Genomic DNA, 21,312 nt, shown 5'->3' with positions numbered 1-21,312 from the left:
CACCCCAATTCATTTCATTATAAGTCAAATTGGTAATAGTAATACTAATTTAAAATTTTCAAACACATTCACATTTCCTCTCTCATCATTATTACGTGTCTTTTCTCTTCATCCTTAATTTTTGCGATTTCATCTTCAACTAGTGTGTGTCTCGGGCGATGCTCCACATTGCTATTTTGTGTACTTCTTGCTTTAATTTAACAATTATGTTCAATTATTTGTATAGTTAGTGTGTATAGTGGTTCAGGCGTTACATCGGATGTCACTTTTTTTTTCGTATTTTACATCATATGTATTTATATTCTAATCTAGTGAAAAATAAGTGAACTATATTACCTGGCCTCTATTCTACTTAATAAATGAAAGGAATGTATAATATTATATGAAACTTGAAACATTAATAATAGTTGGTTGAGATGGTAAATTTATTACCTATATGTATTGGAGGTTATGGGTTCGAATTCTTGTTCAAATCATATTTTATTTTGTTAAATGAAATGGCTAGCTTACGTGGGGCATATACTTTGGATGATGACGTGGCATTGTGACATAGCAAACATACTTTGAATGGTACCACATGGCACCGTTCCTTTAAAAGGAACGCCTTTTAATATACAGTATAGATTTTCCTCTCTTTCATCTTCAATTGTGGTATAAATTTCTTTCTTTTGATCTCTTACTTTCATCTTCAATTATGCATTTCTTCTCTTATTTTCATCTTTAATAAAAAAAAAATTGGAAAATTGAAAAAAATAATCTTAATTTTTCTCGATCCACTCTAAACAAGCCGACCTACCTTTGCGTAATCTGGTAATAAGCCCACCTTTCAACCCTATTTTCTCAAAACAACTCTTTTTACCTATAAATAAAAAAGGAAATTTTAATAAATAAAGTAAAAAAATACAACTATCTTCTTTCTTCTTCCCCTTTCCTTCCCGGCTCCCCAACAGGCACCAACTCATCGCCCCCTCCCCTTCCCCCACCTCCCTTCTCTCTCTCTCTCTCTCTCTCTCTCTCTCTCTCTCTCTCTCTCTCTCTCTCTCTCTCTCTCTCTCTCATTTCATTTCACCCAAAAAACCACCGTCTTCAATGTTGTCTAAACCTACTTCCTATTCCTCGAATTTCGATTTTCGATAAGTTAGGTTTCTAATTAGGGATTATTGCTATTAATTGAGTTGGGATTGATTTAGATTGTTGTTATTTACGGAATGATTATATTTGATTTTTTTAGCTCAGGGAACTATATAACTTGTGTTGCACACCAATTGTTCGATGAAATGCATGAATGAAAATGTTATGATATTTTGGGTTATTGTTTACTTTTGCTGATAATTATGTGTTAAGTTGATAGGTACTTATATTATTTCATCTCAGCTCAATTAAACCTAAGTTTAGACAAAGATGGATGCTTCATTATGTTATTTTATCTCCGGGTTTGGTTTCATTTTGAGTTTTTTGGGTTTGAAGTCAGTAGGGAGGTGGTTTGTGGTGGGGTTCATTTTGGGGTTGGTGATGCTCTATAGGGGCGGGGTATTCATGGCTAGTGGGTTGGTTTTTTGGTGGAGGGGGCAACGGATGAAAAGGGTATGCGGCGGGTAAGTCTCGCACACGCCGAACAGCACAAAGATAGGTGGTTTTTTGGGTAAGTTTTGAAGGTAAGGGGGCGAGGCGGTGGTGGTAGGGGTGGGTATATGTGGTTTCGGGGTCAATGAGAGGTGGTTGATAGGTGGGGGTGGTTTTAAAAAAAAATAAAAATAATTTTAAATAATTTTTTAAATTATTAACAAATTAAAAATAAAAAGGAGCAATGAGAAGGTGACACTTGGCATGTCACCTTTTAAATTAGGTCACCAACTTTAAAAACGGTTAAGTGCTTGTTTTGAGAAAATAGGGGTGGAAGGTAGGTTTAACCCCAAAATATGCAAAGGTTGGCCTGTTTTCAGAAGGTTAAGCAAAGGTGAGATTATTCTTTTCAATTTTTCCTAAAACATTTTCTTAGCTTCTAACTTTCATTATAAAGGTATTAATTTTCATATATATGATTTCCTTTTTGTTAACCCTAATTGTTGCATTTACTGTTTTTGAGATAATTTTGTGTTATTTGATTATAATTTTGTGTAATTTATTGTTTGTTTCAATAAAATATCCTAGGTTATATAATGTATAGTGGATTGTGATATGAGATTTTTTTTTTGTGTGTGTTTCAAGTGTTTTTGTTTTAAATTAACAAGTATATTATAATTATTTGTTAAGTCTTAGTTTTACTTTTGTTTTTTTCAGTTACATATCTAAATACACATTTTTCCAATTTTATAATCAGCAAGTGATAATATGATTCCCAGTAGTGATGCTGTTGAAGGTCATGCAAATTGCAAAAAAGTACCTAAATCAAGTTGAAGGGAACAAAGTTAGAATCCTATATAATAAGGTATTATCCTAGATTTTGTTATTGGTTTATGTAGTGTCTTATGCTTAATATTGTTATATTTGTTGATCGTACGAAAAGCATTGCTCATTCTTAATATATTTATGGTTTCGATTTGTGTTAAGTTGTATGGTTTACATATGTAATTCTTATTGAAATTAGTGGTTGCGTTGTCTAAATTTTTTCTCATTTTTTGTAAATAAGCTCAATGACAAGGAAAATCTATGTGGTTGTTTTGTGATGTTTTCTATATGTAGAAATGAGCATATATTGAATTTATAAACTTTGCTCATCATTCATGTCAATATGACTATATGAGCAATTTAATACGTGTTGCACTAGAATTGACCATCAGTACTTTATTGGAGTTATATACACATTTATACTTGATTGCATAAGATTTATTATTGAAAATATTTGAAATCAATATTGGAGTCATATACACATTTATTCTTGATTGTAAAAGGTTCATTATTGGAAATCTTGGAAAAACAAGTGGAATGTTTGAATTTGATAAAATGGTTATAAATTGTAATGATGATAATCATAAAATCTAATCTACTTGAATTTGGATTGTTATGAGTCAAAGTTAACTTGCATTATTATTTATTAAGAAATAGCTTTGGATAACGCATCAAACGAGTTTCCTTCCTCACCTCTTGAACCAATTAAGACAATTTGTTATGTCATTGAGTGTTATTAGTTAGGGATACATGATTTTAAATCAAGTAAATTTTTTCGATTCAATTACAGGGATGATTAATGATTTTGTACTGTAGATTAGAATTCGAAGGATAATATATAGCTAGGGAAATATGTTTTTTTTTTCAAAATTACTAAAATTTGAACTTCTACTCCGGCATCTTGAACATCAATCAAATCAAGTAATTGAATAAAAAAAATTAAATATAAAAATATATTTAATCAAACTTAACACTTCAAAGCTGGTACTTGTAGTCCAAAGAAGTTTATCTTAGCATTAATGCATGAAGCAGACAATGGTCCCTTTAAACCAATCAAATTAATGTTGTGGAGATGGACATTCTGACATGGTACTGCAGAGCTACACTTGATGTTAATAGCTTGAGCTGAAGTTGTTGATCCTCCTATATTGTGGAAGAAGATATCACTAAGCCTTATTTTGGATGGCTGTACAACATAATTAAGATGATCAATGTACATTTTAACTAATTGTTAAAAATCATAAGGTAATGTTGATTTTTATTTATATTCTTTCAATAATTTTGTTATTGTATTAAGTAACTACTTTGTAGTTTTTCCCAACCTTAACTAAGAAAATTATTATAGAGCTAGGGGTATTAGTATATTAATAATAAAACTTTACTTAATTATATACTTTGATAATGTTTCTAATTTTTAAAATTGAAGAGATAAATATCAATAGTTGATAAATATTTATGCTTACCCCATTCACACAAGAATGACCTCCTCCACAATACTCTTGATCTATAATAATAGGATTTTGAACACATTCCATAACAATGTCCTTGAAAAGGAATCCAAAAGCTTTGATTGGAATGACATTAGGCTTGAAAGGAAAAGTTTTTATCCTAATACCATTGGTTGTGCCACGAAGCGTGCAGTTTTTTACTTGGACGCCTTTTACGTCCTCTTCATTTTCATACTTGCCAAGACTACCAATGCTAAAATTTAATAAACGTATGTTAAACTTTCCATTGAAAAAATATATCTCATAATAATATGTTAAATAATGTTTTTCGATATATAATTAATCTACAACTTAAGGCATGAGATCGAATGTATTAGGATTTGAAAAGGAGTCATAATTTCAAAAGTCTGTTCAAATAACCTATTTAACAAATATTAAAGGAAGGATATGATATACTAGTCGCCTAACATGGGTAAAAATATAAAACAAAAACAAAAGGCCTAAAAAAAAAAAACTTTGGACTTAAAGGTTTAGTACTTATTACAATTTTTTATTTTAGCCTTGTTCAAAATACAAATTACTAAAAACTAATTTAACATTCGGTACAATACTAAAATGGTGAGTTATCTTTTTTACTTAAATAATCATTAGCAAAGCTTACAATATATATATATATATATATATATATATATATATATATTTGAGAGAAGATTAATAAGATATCATATGACTATGTAGAGTTTAATAATCTAGTCAAAATTCAATTTATGTCAACTAATTTGAAAAAAAGAAAGTACATATATTAGAAATGATAGCACAAAAGATATTCTAAAGATATTAATTTGTTTAGCATTAATTTACATATATTATATCTCTTTGAATGAGTACATATTAAGTTTTAGGATAATTTAAACAAATTTTTTTAATATAACAAAGTGACACGAGATTTTAATTATTATATTCTTCTTCCTATTGAAACCACCATCCCTTTTCAAACCTACTTTTCAATTAATATCAATACAAATGTAGATATATCTTACTAACTCCTATCAAATTTAATTTAGTAAAATAACGATAGTTAATTTGACCACATACAACTTATTTCTTAAAGATTTATGCACTAATAAGTTTTTAGACAATTATTGGATGGAAGGATTGAATTTCTTTTTTTTAAAAAAAAAAAAAAATAGGTTAACATAATATACATTGCGCTCTCTTTTTTGTAAAACACATGTGATATAGCTATAAAGTTAAAACTATTCATAGAAATCTAATTTCAACTTAAATGGAATTTTTTTTGTCAAATTCAATAGATGAAAAAAAAAATTGTTACTGAGAAAATATATATAATCATGTTACAATTAGCAGAATCAAAGGGGGTTGGGGTGGAACTTGGCTTCCCCTTGATGTTGGTTATTTGTTAAATTTTCCATTAGATGATTTTAGCTTAGTTCGTGTTGGGTAAAATTGAATTCATTTTATAGCTCCTAAATTCGAAAGCACTCAGTAACACTTTTTCTTTTTGGTCTCATAATTTCTTGTCATTATCAGTATACTCTATGTTAGTTTTTTTGCACGATATATAATATACATATTATGTTTGGCCCTCTTAAGAAAAGAAGTTCTTACTCTGCCACTATGTTATTATGTAATCCAAATTATTATTTATTTTAGCTTCTTAAACAACTTTGAATAAGTAAATATCTTGTAAAAAAAAAAAATGAGGCCTTATAGGCTATAGAATTGAGAATTTACTATATATATGTAAAGCTTTATTTTGAAAATTGTCAATTTACATATGTGAAATTCAGAGTAGTTTATTTTCACCAACCTTCTACATACAATTGACTTCCCAATTATGTTATTTGTCCCAATAATGCATTCTTCCTTTAATTATATTTTCTCTTACTCACTTTTTTTTTATACAATTTATTTGCACCTGTCCTCTATCTAAGACCGCTCTTACTCATGGTAAAAAAAACAAGATTTAATTCTCTCTTTACCCACTTTCTCACTCCACTTTTTATTTTCACGTTTTCTCATGAGCATTTTATTTTAACAAATCCTCACAAAATCATGGGCTAAAAAAACCCACACCATACTCTCCAATTACTATTATTATTATAATTAATAATATTATTTATATAAAGTAATAATAGGATAATTACGAACAATAAAAATAATAGTTTTAATAATAACGAAATTTAGTAGAAAAATGTGATTTTCAAAGTGTATAAAAATATAGCAAAATGGGTATCTACTTATAGAGAAAAATAAATTATGAACGTTTGTAATTTTTTATTTTTATTTTTAAACATGTTAAATTGGTTAAATTAGTTTCTTTTAGATTTATTTAGTGGGCTCCACTAATTATGTAGCATTTTAAAAGTGTCATGGCTATGGGCAATTCTGATTTTCCTCATGGGCATATTTTTTTTAATCTTTTTGCCCTTGAGTGGGATTCATGTTTTTGGTTTTTACCGGGAATTTCTCCTCGTGGGCATTTTTTTTTACCATTAATGAGAGTTCTCTAAATAAAACTAGTATATTATGTTACACCTTTAACATGCACACTTTTCCATTTACTACTCTTTTTTAGAAAGTACATATGTTATTCATCTTACCTTTTCTCTTCCTAACCTTACACTATCTCTTTATGTTTTACCCAATTTTTTTATGAAGTGAACCAAGTCAACCAACATCTATTATTTAGTAGATCTAACAGTTTTCTCTAACGAACCTTAAATTTAATTATTTTCTATTATACATTGAATATATATAGTTTATATTGCGTAGAAATCTATTTTTAATTGTGTTATATAGTTTCTCTATCCATGAATTGTGGAATAAAAAATGATTGTTAATTAAATTACCAAAAAAAATCTAAATAATAAATATAATCCTTAAAATGTGATTTTACTTGAATTGGTTGTTTTTGTAATAAGAGTTTACTTGGCCTATGTGACTATTATATTGGTGGCCAAAGTTCGGTTTCTAATTACACTCGTTATTAGGGAAAAATTTGTTAATTTAGTTACCAATGTGCTCACAAATATATATATATATATATATATATATATATATATATATATATATATATATATATATATATGTATGTATGTATGTATGTATGTCTGTATGTATGTATAATTATATGTTGCTTGTTAGTTTTCAAATAGTTCATGCGCACACCAATCCTAATATTTTTATTATTAAATTATCTACGTTTTTTTTTATCATATACCCATGAAAATTTATAAAAATTCACCATATTCTCCTAATGAAAATAAGATGAGTAGAATTTGGTTAATTATTCATTGAAACCACCTTAGATATCTCCCTTCATCCCCAAAACCACTTGTCTCCTTTCTCCATCCCCTAAAACCACTCCAAATCTCAATAAGCATATCCGTATGATTGATTTTGAGGATGAGAAGAAAATTTAGGGTGGTTTTTTTGGGGGTGGGAAAAAAGGAATGTGGGTGGTTTCAGTTCATAATTAACGTAATCCTAATGATTTACGAAATTAACAATCATTAGTCATTAAGGTATATGACGTTATTTTGTGAAAACTCAGGATATATGATGAATTTAAAAAAATTTAGGGGTATATGGTGAATTAACAAAAAATTCAGAGGCATATGGTGAAAAACCCGAATTATCTAACTCTTAATTTATATTCTAAAAGATAATAGATTGTGGGTACAACATATGAATGATATTGGATTTGTTACCATTGGTTGTAATGTTGGGTTGGTGTGATAGAATAATAATAATGCGGTTTCTAATGATCTTTGAAATTTTTTAATTATAAAAACTTGTGATTCTAATTTTAGTTTATTTGAGCCTAAATGGTGGTTCAAAATCTTATGAAAATTTGACAAGGTAGTTATAAATTCGTTTGTTGATGATTTTCCCTAAGATTTATTAAATTAATCATTTATATGTCGATATCAGAAATAGATTATACTTTTTTAGGAAATTCTCTTTGGTAACACCCTAGTTTTTAATTTTCTCAGTGGTAAATTGCAAAAAATCTTATTATCATTGGTAAACTTGAACTTTTTATATTAAGTCAACTATAACATTAATGATAAATTTTAACTAAATATTTAACTGTTGTTAACTTTTTTTTTTATTTTTTTTTTTGCATTGAAAATATTTTTTGAAGCCTTTTTTACATTCAAATGATTTGGAAATAATTTTCTATTTAAAAAAAGTCACCCCACTTCCCCGGGCCACCAGGCTGCCACCACTCCAGCTGCCCCAACCCATGCCGGTGCCTAGCCTCCGCCCTCGCCGGTGCGCCAGCATCACCTGCCCTGTTGCGCACATCCCCCTGAACTAGCACCCCCTTCCCCAAAATCCACCTCCCTCTCCCCCCCTCACGAAATCCCCAGCCAGTCGCCGACAACCTTTTCTCTACCCTCTCTCCTTCGGTCCTTCCTCTCACCTCACCATCATCAAAACATACGAACATATATCAAGCCAAATTGTAAGTTTTTTAAGCGATTATAACCCTAAGCTACACAATTGAATAAGAAATTATGTGAAATGCAAGAAAGGGAGGGGGTGGAGGTGTCGGGAGTGAGGGTGGTTTGGTTTGGTTTGGTGGCGTGGCAAAAGTGGCATGGAACAAGGTGTGGTAGGTGGTTAATTAATTGCGGTGGTTGTTCGGTTTTGGTTGTAGGAGAGTGTGTTGATGATGAAGATGATGGCTATTCGGTGTTGGTAGGAGGAAGAAAGAGAGGAGGATGAAGATGATGATTTTGATTATAATATATTGGGTTTGAGTGAGGACATTTTAGGGATTTTACTGTATTAAGTGAGGATATTTTAAGAATTTTATTAAAAAAATGTTAACTATGGTTAAGAATTAACTAAATTGTTTCATCAAGTTCACCATTGAAAAATTATAAAAAGTTCAAGTTTACCAATGATAATAAGATTTTTCGCAATTCACCACTGAGAAAATTAAAAAGTATAGTCTTACCAAAGAGAATTTCCCTACTTTATTTTTATCTCTTCAGTATGTTGTGTAATCTGAAATGTTAGAGGACTATGTGAAGAGGTAATGATACGTGTGTATCAAAATCTAGCACATATGTTGTGTATTAAATAATTAAAGCTTTGAAACATATGAAGGAAAAATTATTTAGTGAAATTGAAAGGAGGTTGAGATTAAATTTAGTTGACAATTTGTCAAGGATAACTTTATGCATATCCTTGTTGTACTAAAATGAAAGAGTGGTTGAACTAACTGTCAATACTTGAAAGCATGTTTCAAGTATATTGATAAAATGAGAAATATCTACTAAATACTTTGTTACTTCTATTAAGTTAGTATATCTAAGTAGTAATGTCTATTGAATAATCATACTATAAGGGCAAAAAAATGACATATTTGGATGCATCAATGATGGATGTTTTTATTCATTAATAAGTATCACAAAAATTAACAAGACTAACTTATTATATAGTTAAGCATAATGTGAACATGAAAATTTTTCACATGGATTGTCATGGTTCATTATCAAAATGCATATTTATATGGGTTTATCCTCAATTTCAGGTGATTAGTTACGATGATTGCATTGGTAAAATTTTAAAAGCTTGTTAAAAGTCATCATCAAGAACTTTATTTCTTAACTTGTGTTACATACTTTATGTATTAGAAGAATTTAGAGGAAATTAATGCTACATGTCTTTTATCTTCCAATCCTTAATGTGACCGCCTTAAATAGTATATCTTATTTAAGACTAACTATTGGTTGCAATATGATCGACAAATGTATGTCCACACTTTTGTATCATATGCTTGGATAAGTCATTCGTAAATTTTATTGTCACAAATCAATGTGTCTTTGTTGCTTATTGGTTAATTATAATGGATATTATGTTTTTCAAGACACCATCGATCATTACAAGAATAAAAATTTTAGTTATAAGCTTCTTATGAAGATGTATTTGATGAATTTTATTGGTTTTGTCGATTTAGAGTTTTTGAACTAATGATAATCTTGAATTTATAAAATGAAAAAATGTTGGATAGGTCACGCCTTATACCACAACTACTTTTTATATAAATTTAATAGAAATTTGCATGAGGTTTAGATTACAAAAATTAAGGACACCTCTTCTTTCCTCTATAATATGTGAAATCTATGGAGTTTTTAGCAAAGTTTTAATTAAAATTAGTGAATAGCTAGAAATATAACTTATACCATTGTGTTTATCTCAAGCTTAATCATTAAACAGTTGTTGGTGACCTAATAATGTTTTGCAAAGGAGATTAATCTTACTCAAAATTTACTACTTTTCTAAACTTTTAAGTTGGAAGTAAAACAAGATTAAGGGTATTAACTACTTTGAGATATATATAAAGATGTAGCCCCTAAGAAAAACTTGACATATGCACTTTGGTTTATGCTAGAAAATGATGTAGAAATACTGAGGAAGGGATTTGTAAGTCAAGTTTGGGTTTTTAAGAAACTCCACTCTTTGTAAAAATTGTTTTGCTACTTCATAGACCTTTGTGAAATTATGAAGAAGTTTATAATAAGGAGTAGTGAATTAAGTGCAAGTATTTATAAAAGATTTTGTTGATAACTTGGTATTAGTTTTCAATTTGCATAGGTTGAGTGAGTCTTCTTTGAAGAGATAATCACCAATTAAACTATACAGTTAGAATATGCATTCTCAAGCTTGTATTATTAATTAATTAGTACTCCTTCTATTCCTTATTCCTATTTGGAATCTTTTATGTGAACTAAGGAAAGGGATGTTACTCAATTAAGCATAAAATGAAATACATATTTTCTTGAGCTAGCTCTTTTATATATTGTTCGCTTTTTTTTTCTATATATAATCATTACTCACACCCTTTGCCTGATTCTACAAAGAGACGTTACAATTTTAAACTCAATCTTTAGCTTGTTAATGTTATTGGCCAATCATATATATTAAAGAATATACTTATTCAACCAATGGGATTAGATCACACAGATTACTCCAACAAATACGAATAAAAAAAAAATCTAAAAACCAAAACTTCTTAAAATTTTCAAGGTTGGAGGAGAGAGAAAAGGTATTTGAAGATTTTCGAATATAAACACCAACATATAGAAAGATAATTGTCACTTTATATTCATACGATAAATTTTCAAAATTTTTGAAATTTAGATAAAGAAAATGTGTTCAAAGGGAACAAACCCAACCAAAGATTTTTTAGGCCAAATTTAGCAAAATTACTGTGTTAATCCTTTGACTCGATCTTCAAAAATTTGAAGCGAGAGTAATGCGAGAGCAATTGTCCAATATGGGTTTTCCTGAAGACTCTTATAATCTTCAATTGTTGGTGTTGTAAGGAATTTTTTTGTTTTTCTTGCAAATCTTGAAGATTCATGGAATTTTTGAGAAGCGACACTATCCTTAAGTTAATTATCATTAATTATTAAGTTTTTTTGCCTATGAGTTTTTACCTTTCAGTTAAAAGGTTTTTCCTACATTTAGGTTTTAAGATAGGGTTATTAGTTGGTTACAAATATGTTTAAGAGATAATTAAGATTAGGGTTCTTAGTTTTCTATCTTATCTTAGGATTATGATTATAGTTTTCAGTCTATCTTATCTTAGTATATATATGGTTGCATATTGTAGACACCCATTTGTGTCTCCCCAAACCAAACCCAGTGATGAATACCTTTCGCGTCAAATCATAATCGAATGAAGCGAAAGTGTGAAAAGTCTAGTGATGCGGTTAGTTTTTCTTAAATTTTTTTTTTCCGTTTTCGAAAACCAACTCTATTTTATGAAAATAGCCAATCCAGTTTAGTTTGATCCATGATAAGGGTCCAATACTAGTGTAGTTGGATAGGTCTCAAAAAGAGCTTTCCAACAATAGATTATAAGCCCAATTCCGATGAATAATGAGGAAGTTATGACCAAAATACTAAATTGGGCCCGGTTTGATCCTTACATACGGCCCAATGATCTAGGGGAGGGCCTATTATTATTCCTAAAGCTACTAAGATTGATTATAGTCTTCCAGAATCATCTAGAAGGATTAGGGTTGATAATTATGTATACGAGTTTTACTTGGAATAAAATAACGTTTTATATGAAAATACGATTTTAGTCTTCGTATGGACTTTACGACTCAATTTTATTGATAAGGGGACTCCGTACTTAAAGCCGTTGAAAATCACTTTCGTCGCTAGACGACAGTTTTGTCGCCTCGCGACAAAGTCAGTCGCCTCTCGACAAAACCTGTCGCCTTGCGGCGATTTTGTCGCTTGGCGAAAAGCTTGTTGTTGGCGACGAAGTGGAGTTTTATTCCTCTTCAAATTATGACTATTTTCTATCGGATTCTGGACTATTTTCCTATAAATAGGGTCCTAGACCTCTGTTTTCGATCAACTCTCATCAAGAATTTCTTGATTCTCTCTCTCTCTCTCTCTTTCTAAACCAACCATTTTGCAAACACAATTCCGCATTCACAAGATCTAGAAACACCTAGCCAAGTTCAAAGTTGCCTCCGCCCTAGACGTGAAAGGTTGATACCTTCTGAGGGTTTGGTTCCAAATCTAGTCTAAACTTTTTAACTCTTTATTTCAATTATTTAATTTAATTGTTTGATTTATTATTTCATTGAAGTTTACTAACTTGTCTATTTTGTTATTAGAAAGTGGCACGAGGCATCAAAGTATGTAATCTTATTGCTCTATTCTTGTAGAAATCATGTTTATTATTTTTTAATTCCTAGTATCATGTTAAATGTTATTAAATGCTTTCTAGTATTATGTTTAGGGTGCCTTTTATTCTTTCCAATATCATGTTAGTATCACGTTAGGTTTAAAGTTTTGATCTTTATTGTTTAGTGACATGCTAAGATTTGTTATTAATCATGTTAGTATCATGCCTAGGGTCTTGCTATTATTATCAAGCTTTATTATGCATTATTATGATTATGATTATATTATGATGATGAAGATGATTATTATGATTAATATGGGTCTTGCTATTATTATCAAGTTTTATTATGCAGTATTATGATTATATTATGATGATGAAGATGATTATTATGATTAATATTATGTTGCTTGATATATATTAATGTTATTGCTTGATCACGCCTTGTATGCATGTTTAAAGGGAATTTGTATTTGTAATCACGCCTAATAAGATAATTAATAATTTGGTTTAGGCTAATATGATTTTAATTCAAGTGTTCGCCAATAATAGATTTATTTGTGCATTAATATTCAACCAATATAGATTAAACAGGTTTAGGGTTAACCTAATGATTGTATGTTAGTCAGAAAGCGCACATGAATACGAGTAGAATAAAGTAGAGGCCTATTTTATAGGGTGGGTTCTTTCTCTTTTAGATTGGATTTGTACCCTCATCCCCGAATCCTGATTGGTTCTAAACCTATTGGAGTTGACGATCTCATGAATCGTTAAGGGGTGTAACCTTAACCGAAAAACTCCACCCTCCCAGCCCGCAACCACCACCACCCTCAACCGGCGACCTACCTTATCCCGATGAGCCACCCAACCCCAACCCAAACCCTATCCCAAGAACCAAAACCCACTTCCATCCCCTATGCAACCACCAAGGAAACCCAACCCCAACTCCCAAAAACTCGATACTGCCCTTCCCTCATCCCGAAACCCTAGCGGCTAGGGTTTTCGATGGTCAAGGAGGGGTGTTTGGAGGTTTTCGATGGTGAGGGAGGTAATTTAAAGGGAGTTTCGATGTGGAGGGAGTGGAGTGTTGGAGGTGGGTTTAGGGAGTTTCGATTGTTGGGAAGTGTCGAAGAAGGAGATGTGGGCCGTGGGGGTGGGTCGCAGCACCGGTGCAGGGGGAGGGGGGAAACCGACACAGGGGGGATAGTAGTGAGAGTGGCCAGCCCACGTCATGGATTGGGTGGAAAATCGACGGTTGGGGGTGTTTGGCTGGGTTTTTTATTATTATTATTTTTATGTTTTGGACATATAGAGTGTTGATACGTGGAAAATGACATGCTATTATAGCTTCGATAACCGATAACTCCTGATAAAAGTCAGTACCCCCAAAGTTGGGATTATATAGTTTGCAAATGACCCTTTTTTACATTAATACAACCAATTATTCCTTTTATAATTTAAGGATTTAATCAATTTTGAAGTCACACTTTTACTGTTTACATTAAATACCCTTACCTATTTACATAATAAAAAAACATAAGGAGGAAAATATTATGAAATACTTTTTGTAAGAATCTGCATATTTTTCGTTCAAATTCAATAGTAATAATTTGACTTTTACACACATGCCAAACACAAACATATAACCATTTTTGATAAAATTCCAATTTCAAATTAAAACAATTAAATTAGATAATATGAAAACATAAAATTAAATTAATTCAACAATATTGTATTTAATAAATGTTGTTTTCAATACTTATTTCGTTTCACATTAGTTGATATATTTCATTTTGGCGGGTTTGTCAATGAATAACTTCAAATAATATCTTCAATTATGTACATCAAATATTTATATAAAAAAAACTTGATATTTGAACAATAGAAGTAGAGACAAATTAAACAAGACTTTACTACACTAGTTTTATTTTTATTAACTATTCAAAAAAAAGTTTTATTTTTATTAAGAATTAATCATAAAATAAAGTCAAAATAATTTAAGTGAATAATGATGAAAGCCAAAACATGTCAACTAAAATGGAATATAGATAGTATTGGAGACAAAAGCATATGCTCAAAAGCTGTGTATGCGAATAATGAAAAAGTCATAATATCACAGATGTTTTGTAACAGAGGAAGCATTTATTTATTATTTTAATATATAGTATGCTTGGATCAATGTATTTACCTTTTAGAAAAATTTATGAGTAAGATAAGATACCTAATGGGCAAATTGGGATAACAAGCATTATCCCTTTGACAAAAATTAAATAGAGAAGAGTAGAAAGGATTTTAAGAAATGAACGAATGCAAAGCAAGTATGTAGATAACAATGGAAAAACTAAGATCTCAAAAACTCTATAGGCCTTATAGATAACGGAAGTATATAATTTCTTAAACATGGGAACAAAAGATTCAATTTAATTAATTACTTGTAACTAACCATTTTTTATATAATTTAAAAACCATTTAATTTTATTTAAAAAATTCATCATTTGTATTACATTAAAAATGATACCCTCAATTCCACCTTCATTTTTTTATTTAGATAACATATTTCATTTTTATAAATAATGTATCTATAGACCTTACAAAACATGCAAAACTAAATACTGTTCTTATGAACAGTGAACTCTGGTGCTATTACAAAGACACCCCTATATTTAATGAATTGCCGAAATTGCCCTTTCTTAGCCAAGTGCATTATGTGTGACAGCTGTAATTGAAAGTGGCCCCCTTGCTTCATTATCACCGACTTTCCTCTCTCTGATTTCATCTTAGAAGGAAAGGTCAGAGCATTTCTTTAGGGGAAACAAGGAGAGAGAAAGCTAGAGAGGGAAAACTTCAGCAACTCGCTCAAGACCACCGATCATCCCTTTCGATGGTGCTTCGAATTCTTCGTGGCTGAGATTGTGGAAGATGATTTTCAGATCGTCACATTCATCAGGTTCGAACTCTTTCCTCTTTCTCGATTTAGTTTCAGATTTTTAGGCTTTACTTGCTCGATTGTCGTGGATTTTTTGCACATATGTCCTGTTGATTTGGATATGTTTTCTAATTTTTTGGGTTAAATCTTTGTGGGTGTATTTGTGTGAAATTATTTCGTTTTTCATGGGGTTGAATCCTTTTTTGTGCTATTTTTTTTGGGTAATTTTTCTTAATTAATAATCTGAATTTCGATTGATACATTTTTTTTTTTTGTAATTCTTCTTAATTAATCTGAATTTCGATTGAAAAATCGAAGATAATTCTTCTTAATTAATTTTCTGAATTTCGATTGAAAAATCAAACTATTTTTCTTGATGAAGGAGTGGTGATTTCGGCGTTTTGATTTTGACCTGAGAAAGGAAAAAAAAAAAAGGGAGAGAACTGGCTTAATTTATATATGCCGATGAAAGGAAAACTGCTGCGGAAGTCTGAAGATACTTTGAATGCTTACAAAGCTGCTCAGGTTTGTGTGTTTTCTTTAATTTTTTTGTTTTTTTTTTTGTTTTTTTTTTTGTTATTTTTTGTTTTGTTTTGTTTTTTTTTTTTCTTCTGGTTTTTAGGGTTTAGATGTTCACTTTTGCGCAGATCTATCTGAAAAAAGATTTAATTCGATTTTATTTGTTATTTTGAATTTATTATCTGATTTTGCTGCTCTATATACTGAGATATGGAAAAATAGCTGAGATTCGAGCTAACAATCGCTAAACAAGTGCTTAATTCTGTTTGTTAAGTTACTGAACATAGTATATTGGTCGAATGACTGTGATTTGATACTTGAAAATATGCATATATTAGATGTAGTTTGTATAATTAAGAAAATTCATGCAGTTTTATAGGAGTATTTAATTTTATGTATAGTTGTTCTACCCAAAGTGCACCTCGACTGATCTCTTCTTGGATAAAACCTCCTGCAAGGCTCACCAAAATAAATGCTGATGCACACATCACGGCTCAATATGTGGGTCTTGGTGCGGTTGCTCGAGATGAACATGGGGAGCTGCTGTGGGCTGCTGTTCGAAGGGTGCCTGCGGGATTAGAGGTGGAGGCAGCAGAAGCTGAAGCGGTGCGTTTTGGAATGCAAATTGCACATAGGTTGGGCATCTTGAACATCTGGATTGAGACTCTGCTAAGGTATTTCAGAGATTGATAACAACTTCACAAGCTATTCTCCAATTTGCATAATTTATGATGATATTAGGGGTATGTCAAGTATGTTTAATGTTTTTATTTTGTCACATGTGAAAAGGGTAGGCAACTCGGTAGCCCATCTTGTAGCTCAGTGGGAGACTCGTAATGTTTCAAAACTTGTTTGTATGAGTTCGTTTCCCCAAAGCATTATCTCTTTGGCGGAATTTGTTTTGTAATAATATATGCCTAACCTTTCCTAAAAATAAATAAATAAATAAATAAAATCCAACCATTTCAAGCTTATAAAAGAGAAACAAATTTAGCTAAAGCTTCATTACCTTTTAATAATAGCAATTAACAAACTGGAATTTCTCATTTATATTCTACACTTTTTATCTTCATTTCCCTCTTATTCTTACTTCTTTTAATACAATTTCTTTGAATTTTCTCAATTTTCTTGCAGAACAAACTTGTTCTTCATCATATTATTCTGGGTTTTAGCTTTTTCTGGAAAATTTCTCACCGGAAAGGTATAATTCTGCTCTATTTTACTTTGATATTCTAGAGTTTGATTTGTTGCTTCTTTTTTTTTTGGATGGGTGTTTGTTTTCGTGCAAATTTATGCATGGGTTCTTTCATTTAATTGTTTTTGTTTTCTCTTTACTAATTATTTCATATTCTTAGTAATTTTGTCAATTTTTTTATGTCATTTGATGAATATGATGCTCTTACGTAGAATGGGTACTTAGATTTGTTACTTATTTACTTTGTAAGTTGGAAAAGTTACCCACAATTAGGGAATGATAAAAAGAACAAGGCTACATTTAATCGTCTGTTGTTAAATTATGGCCAATTTTAAGTTTCATCAAAGTTTTGTAAAAGATTGATAGAATTTTCTTTACATTTTTGAAAATGGCAACTTCGAGGAACAAAACATGTTTTTCTTGCTATTTTAATAAAAAAAAATCTGAATTACAGCCTAAACCAATTACCGTCATTTAAACTCTAAAAATGACAAAACCAGCCACGCTAGATCAGCTGCCCGAATTAGGTTATATTTGCACCATTATTGTTAAAATCGGTTTGAAATTTATTTATTTTGTGTTCTTTTGTATGAGTGATGTATGAGTAGTTGTTTCAAGAAGATTGGTTGTGCTTTATTGTTTCTTCCTTTAAGGTTGTGTTCATTTCCCTTTTTTCGTTGTATTTCTTGTACCTTGATTATGAGCGGTGCTTTAATTTCTATATATGCAGAAATGGAGGGTGAAAAATAATTTCGAGATTATGGGGTGTTTTGATTCAATTTGGTAAAAAATTGGGATTATATGCCCTTGCATTTTAAAGTTAGAGTCTTATTTATTTTTTTATTTATTTATCTATTTGATTAAGATCTTTCCGTATCTAATTGATTATTTTCTTAATGAAGTCTGCTAGAGGTTTTCATTACTTGGGGACTATCGATTTTGCTGCTATATGGTCAAGATGCAAGTGAATCAGTTTCAGGTAAAGTCTGCAACTTTAAATCAGTGCATGGCAGAGGTGATTGAAGTTAGTTATGTTAAATGTAGCATGCTCTTAAAAAGACAAATCAAGTTCGTAACATTCTAACATGTAGTTGCAATCTATATAGTGTTTTAATTCGTTTTACTTGCAGTGGTTTGTGTTCAATAAAATACGAGATCATAAGCCTTATATGCTCTATGCCTTGAATCTTCCCAATTTGTCTTATGACAGGGGATAAAACGAAGGATGTGGCTCCAAACCATGCTGCTTCTTCAGGGAAAGGTCCTATCCTTGATGTGGTAATCCTTCTTAACTCGCAACTATACTTGCTATGATGTGTGCTACTTGGTTCTACAGGAACAACTTCATCTTTGAAAACATAATATTGAACATAGTGTATACAACTATGGGATTTGTAAAATGTATGGCTGTTATACACACAAAATATTCGTTAGAACTGCAGCTCATGACTACCCTTCTGCATCAAGTTGGATTTCCCCCTCCCCCCCTCCTCTCTGAAGGTATTATCATGTTGAATGTCGACGCTAATTTGATCTCTAGGTCACATGTTGGGTTGGGGATCGCTGTAAAAAACGAGCTTGCAATTGGGCAGTGTTTGCTTACTTTAGTTAAGAGGTATGAAGGGCTGTGGGAAGTAGAACAAACAACACACTTTTCCTTAAACCACTTTTAATGGTTTTCTCTTATATATCAACTTTAACTTTATAAAGTTTGCCTCTGAATTATTTTTTCAACAGATTTGGTTTCATGTTTTAATTTAGGGAAAATATGGAACACAGCTAACCTACTTCTGTACTGAAAACCACTAAGGTATTTACTTTGTATAGATAAATCTGGGAGAGAGTTTTGCTTGTTAGATGTCTCTGTAATAGTCACACTGTAAACACTCGTATTTTTTTCATCCTTGTTAGAGAATTCAAAAGGTAATCTTAGGGTCTTTGTGTGCAAATGTGAGGAACTTTTCCAAGGTCTTTTTTTCCCTTCGTGTTATGGTAGTGTGTGGGATTGCTGTGTGGTGCTTGTGAGTTAGTTGTTGTGGTGTGATTGTTCTTGTGTTCTTCTTGAGTATCATTGTTCTGTGCTTGTTGCTACTGCAAGGGTTGTTTGTTTTGTTTGGGGCTGTTGTGCTTCCTTTCTAAATTGAGTACTTGTGTGTGTGTGTGATTTTGATTTATGGATAGCTAATTCAATGGCTCTTACTTAGAAACTTGCTACTAAGGTATCTCTTCATTTCCATGGTTTCCTTTATTTAGTTCATTTTAAAATTGCGAATTTCTCAATTCAATTTGATAAGAAATTGGGGGCTTTTGATTTAATTGAGTTCGTTTAAAATTGAGGGGTTTTCTCGAATCAATTCAATCGTTTTAAAATTGTAGTTTTCCAGTTTAAATCAATTAATTCATTATTTTGGGGTAGTTTCGATGCAATTTGGTAAAAAATATAGGGATTTGATTTCTCTGCATTCTAAAGTTAGGGCTTTATTTATCTATTTATTTATTTGATTAAGATTGTTAAATGTCTAATTGATTATTTTCTTAATGAAGGTTGTTAGAAAATTAGCGCTGACTAGCGGAGAGTCAAGAACCCTCGCACTACCATCTTGAAATTGTTGCTCTTCGGTAAATTGTCATGTAATAAAAGACGACTCCAATAATTGTTTATTAAAAGATTTAATGATTTCAAAATTGAGCTAATTGTTTTAAATTATCTTCAATGATTACACCTTTATAACACTCTTGATCCAAAATGGACAGCCATGTATTGCTTTATTATACGAGAGTGCTCAACTATCCATTTATTTTCTTTTGTAGTAATTGTGAACTTGAAATCCTGTATTATACTACCTGTATTATACTATTATCAGACTTTATGCTTTTGATTAGGGATCAATAAATGTCTGTTAATAGATAAAGCAGTAAGGTATGCTTGCAAAAACAAGAAAACTGTCTAAAGTTATATGATGCCACTACAAGTGTGATATCAAGAATTCCTTATTTTCATCTGAAATATTTGGTTTTGATTAATTGGAGTTCTGACTCTTTCAGGTTAATTCTAAGGTAGCAACTGCAGGTATGCAGCTCATTGCATGAAGCATATAGCGATGACAATTATGACTTCAAATGCAACAAATCGCTTTTCTTTATCTTCTTGTTCAGGCAAAACAAAATGTGAGCTTCACAAGTGTTTACAAATATATAGTACGGAGTAATAATATTGAGCTTTGTAGCTTTTTGGCTTGTTATTTTACACATTTTTAGATCCATTTTTTTATATCGAGAATTTTCTTAGTAGGCCCGAAATTCTATACTTTGTAAATTATCTTCTAATTATGTGCTTGATATAGCTTGATTTAATTCTTGTCAAACTGGGCATTTAATATGTTCTTGGATACATGTATAATCTAAGAATATGATCAATTTGTTTTGTTCTGGATAATTTGGAGTGGAAGTTGTTGCATTTCAAATTGTTAGCTGGTTGTACATTAAGCTTCTGTTTTTTCCTCACTAACTGCACAATAAGCTTTTAAAGGTGAAAACATCCTATTTTCTGGGTTATTAAAGAGGAGTATTGTAAGATGGGTAATTTTTAAACGCATCACTTTTACTTATATTGCCCTAAATTACACTAGCCTCTTTCCTCAATAGGTAGAGCATTATGCAAATTTGCGCTTCAATTCCATGATTTTATTTGTCAAACTACTTTATATGCTTTGGATGTAGGAAGTAGTCCAATCAATTTCTTAATGTGTTTCACTTTGGAGATTGTATGCATATGATATCATGATACATATTTACATCGACACCTGTACTTTTGATATTTTAGAGAGAGAGACTTTTTAGGTGAAATTAAGGAGATGAAAATAAGTTTAAGAAACTTTCAAAACTACTCAAAATTATAAACATAAATAAAAGAAAATGAAAGTTGCAGGGATAGAGAAACAGAGTGACCAAGAAAGAGGGAATAGAAATCGACAATTAGAGTTGGACAAACTTCAAATCTTTCACTAAATGATATTCATTAACAAATGCGGTTTTGTGATGATTATGAAAATGTTAAGTAATTTGTGACACTTTTAGAATAAAACATTTAACCTTATAGTAGAATTATGTTGGATTCACAAGTAAATTGTTTTTAAATGTTTATATA

General features: G+C 30.6%; 1 protein-coding gene across 4 annotated transcripts; it reads left to right on the top strand.

Moving 5' to 3' along the window:
• The first annotated feature begins 15,285 nt into the window (after nt 1-15,285).
• On the top strand, nt 15,286-20,635 carry LOC110689136. Of its 4 annotated transcripts, XM_021865863.1 has the most exons (9): nt 15,286-15,472; nt 15,834-15,976; nt 16,372-16,644; nt 17,105-17,171; nt 17,896-17,948; nt 18,068-18,144; nt 18,376-18,443; nt 19,710-19,796; nt 20,211-20,635. In XM_021865863.1, exons 2-8 carry the CDS (start codon nt 15,957-15,959, stop codon nt 19,767-19,769), a joined length of 618 nt encoding a protein of 205 aa, XP_021721555.1. In that variant the 5' UTR covers nt 15,286-15,472; nt 15,834-15,956; the 3' UTR covers nt 19,770-19,796; nt 20,211-20,635. The 4 variants fall into 4 exon arrangements, with proteins under 4 accessions (XP_021721555.1, XP_021721554.1, XP_021721557.1 ...); XM_021865862.1 differs by having other exon boundaries at nt 19,710-20,635; XM_021865865.1 differs by having other exon boundaries at nt 15,287-15,472; nt 16,429-16,644; nt 19,710-20,635.
• Nucleotides 20,636-21,312: the final 677 nt, after the last annotated feature.

Source organism: Chenopodium quinoa, unplaced genomic scaffold, assembly GCF_001683475.1.
Source record: "Chenopodium quinoa cultivar QQ74 unplaced genomic scaffold, ASM168347v1, whole genome shotgun sequence".
In the NCBI taxonomy this organism is placed as follows: domain Eukaryota; kingdom Viridiplantae; phylum Streptophyta; class Magnoliopsida; order Caryophyllales; family Amaranthaceae; genus Chenopodium; species Chenopodium quinoa.
This window is presented reverse-complemented; position numbering and strand designations above follow the sequence as displayed.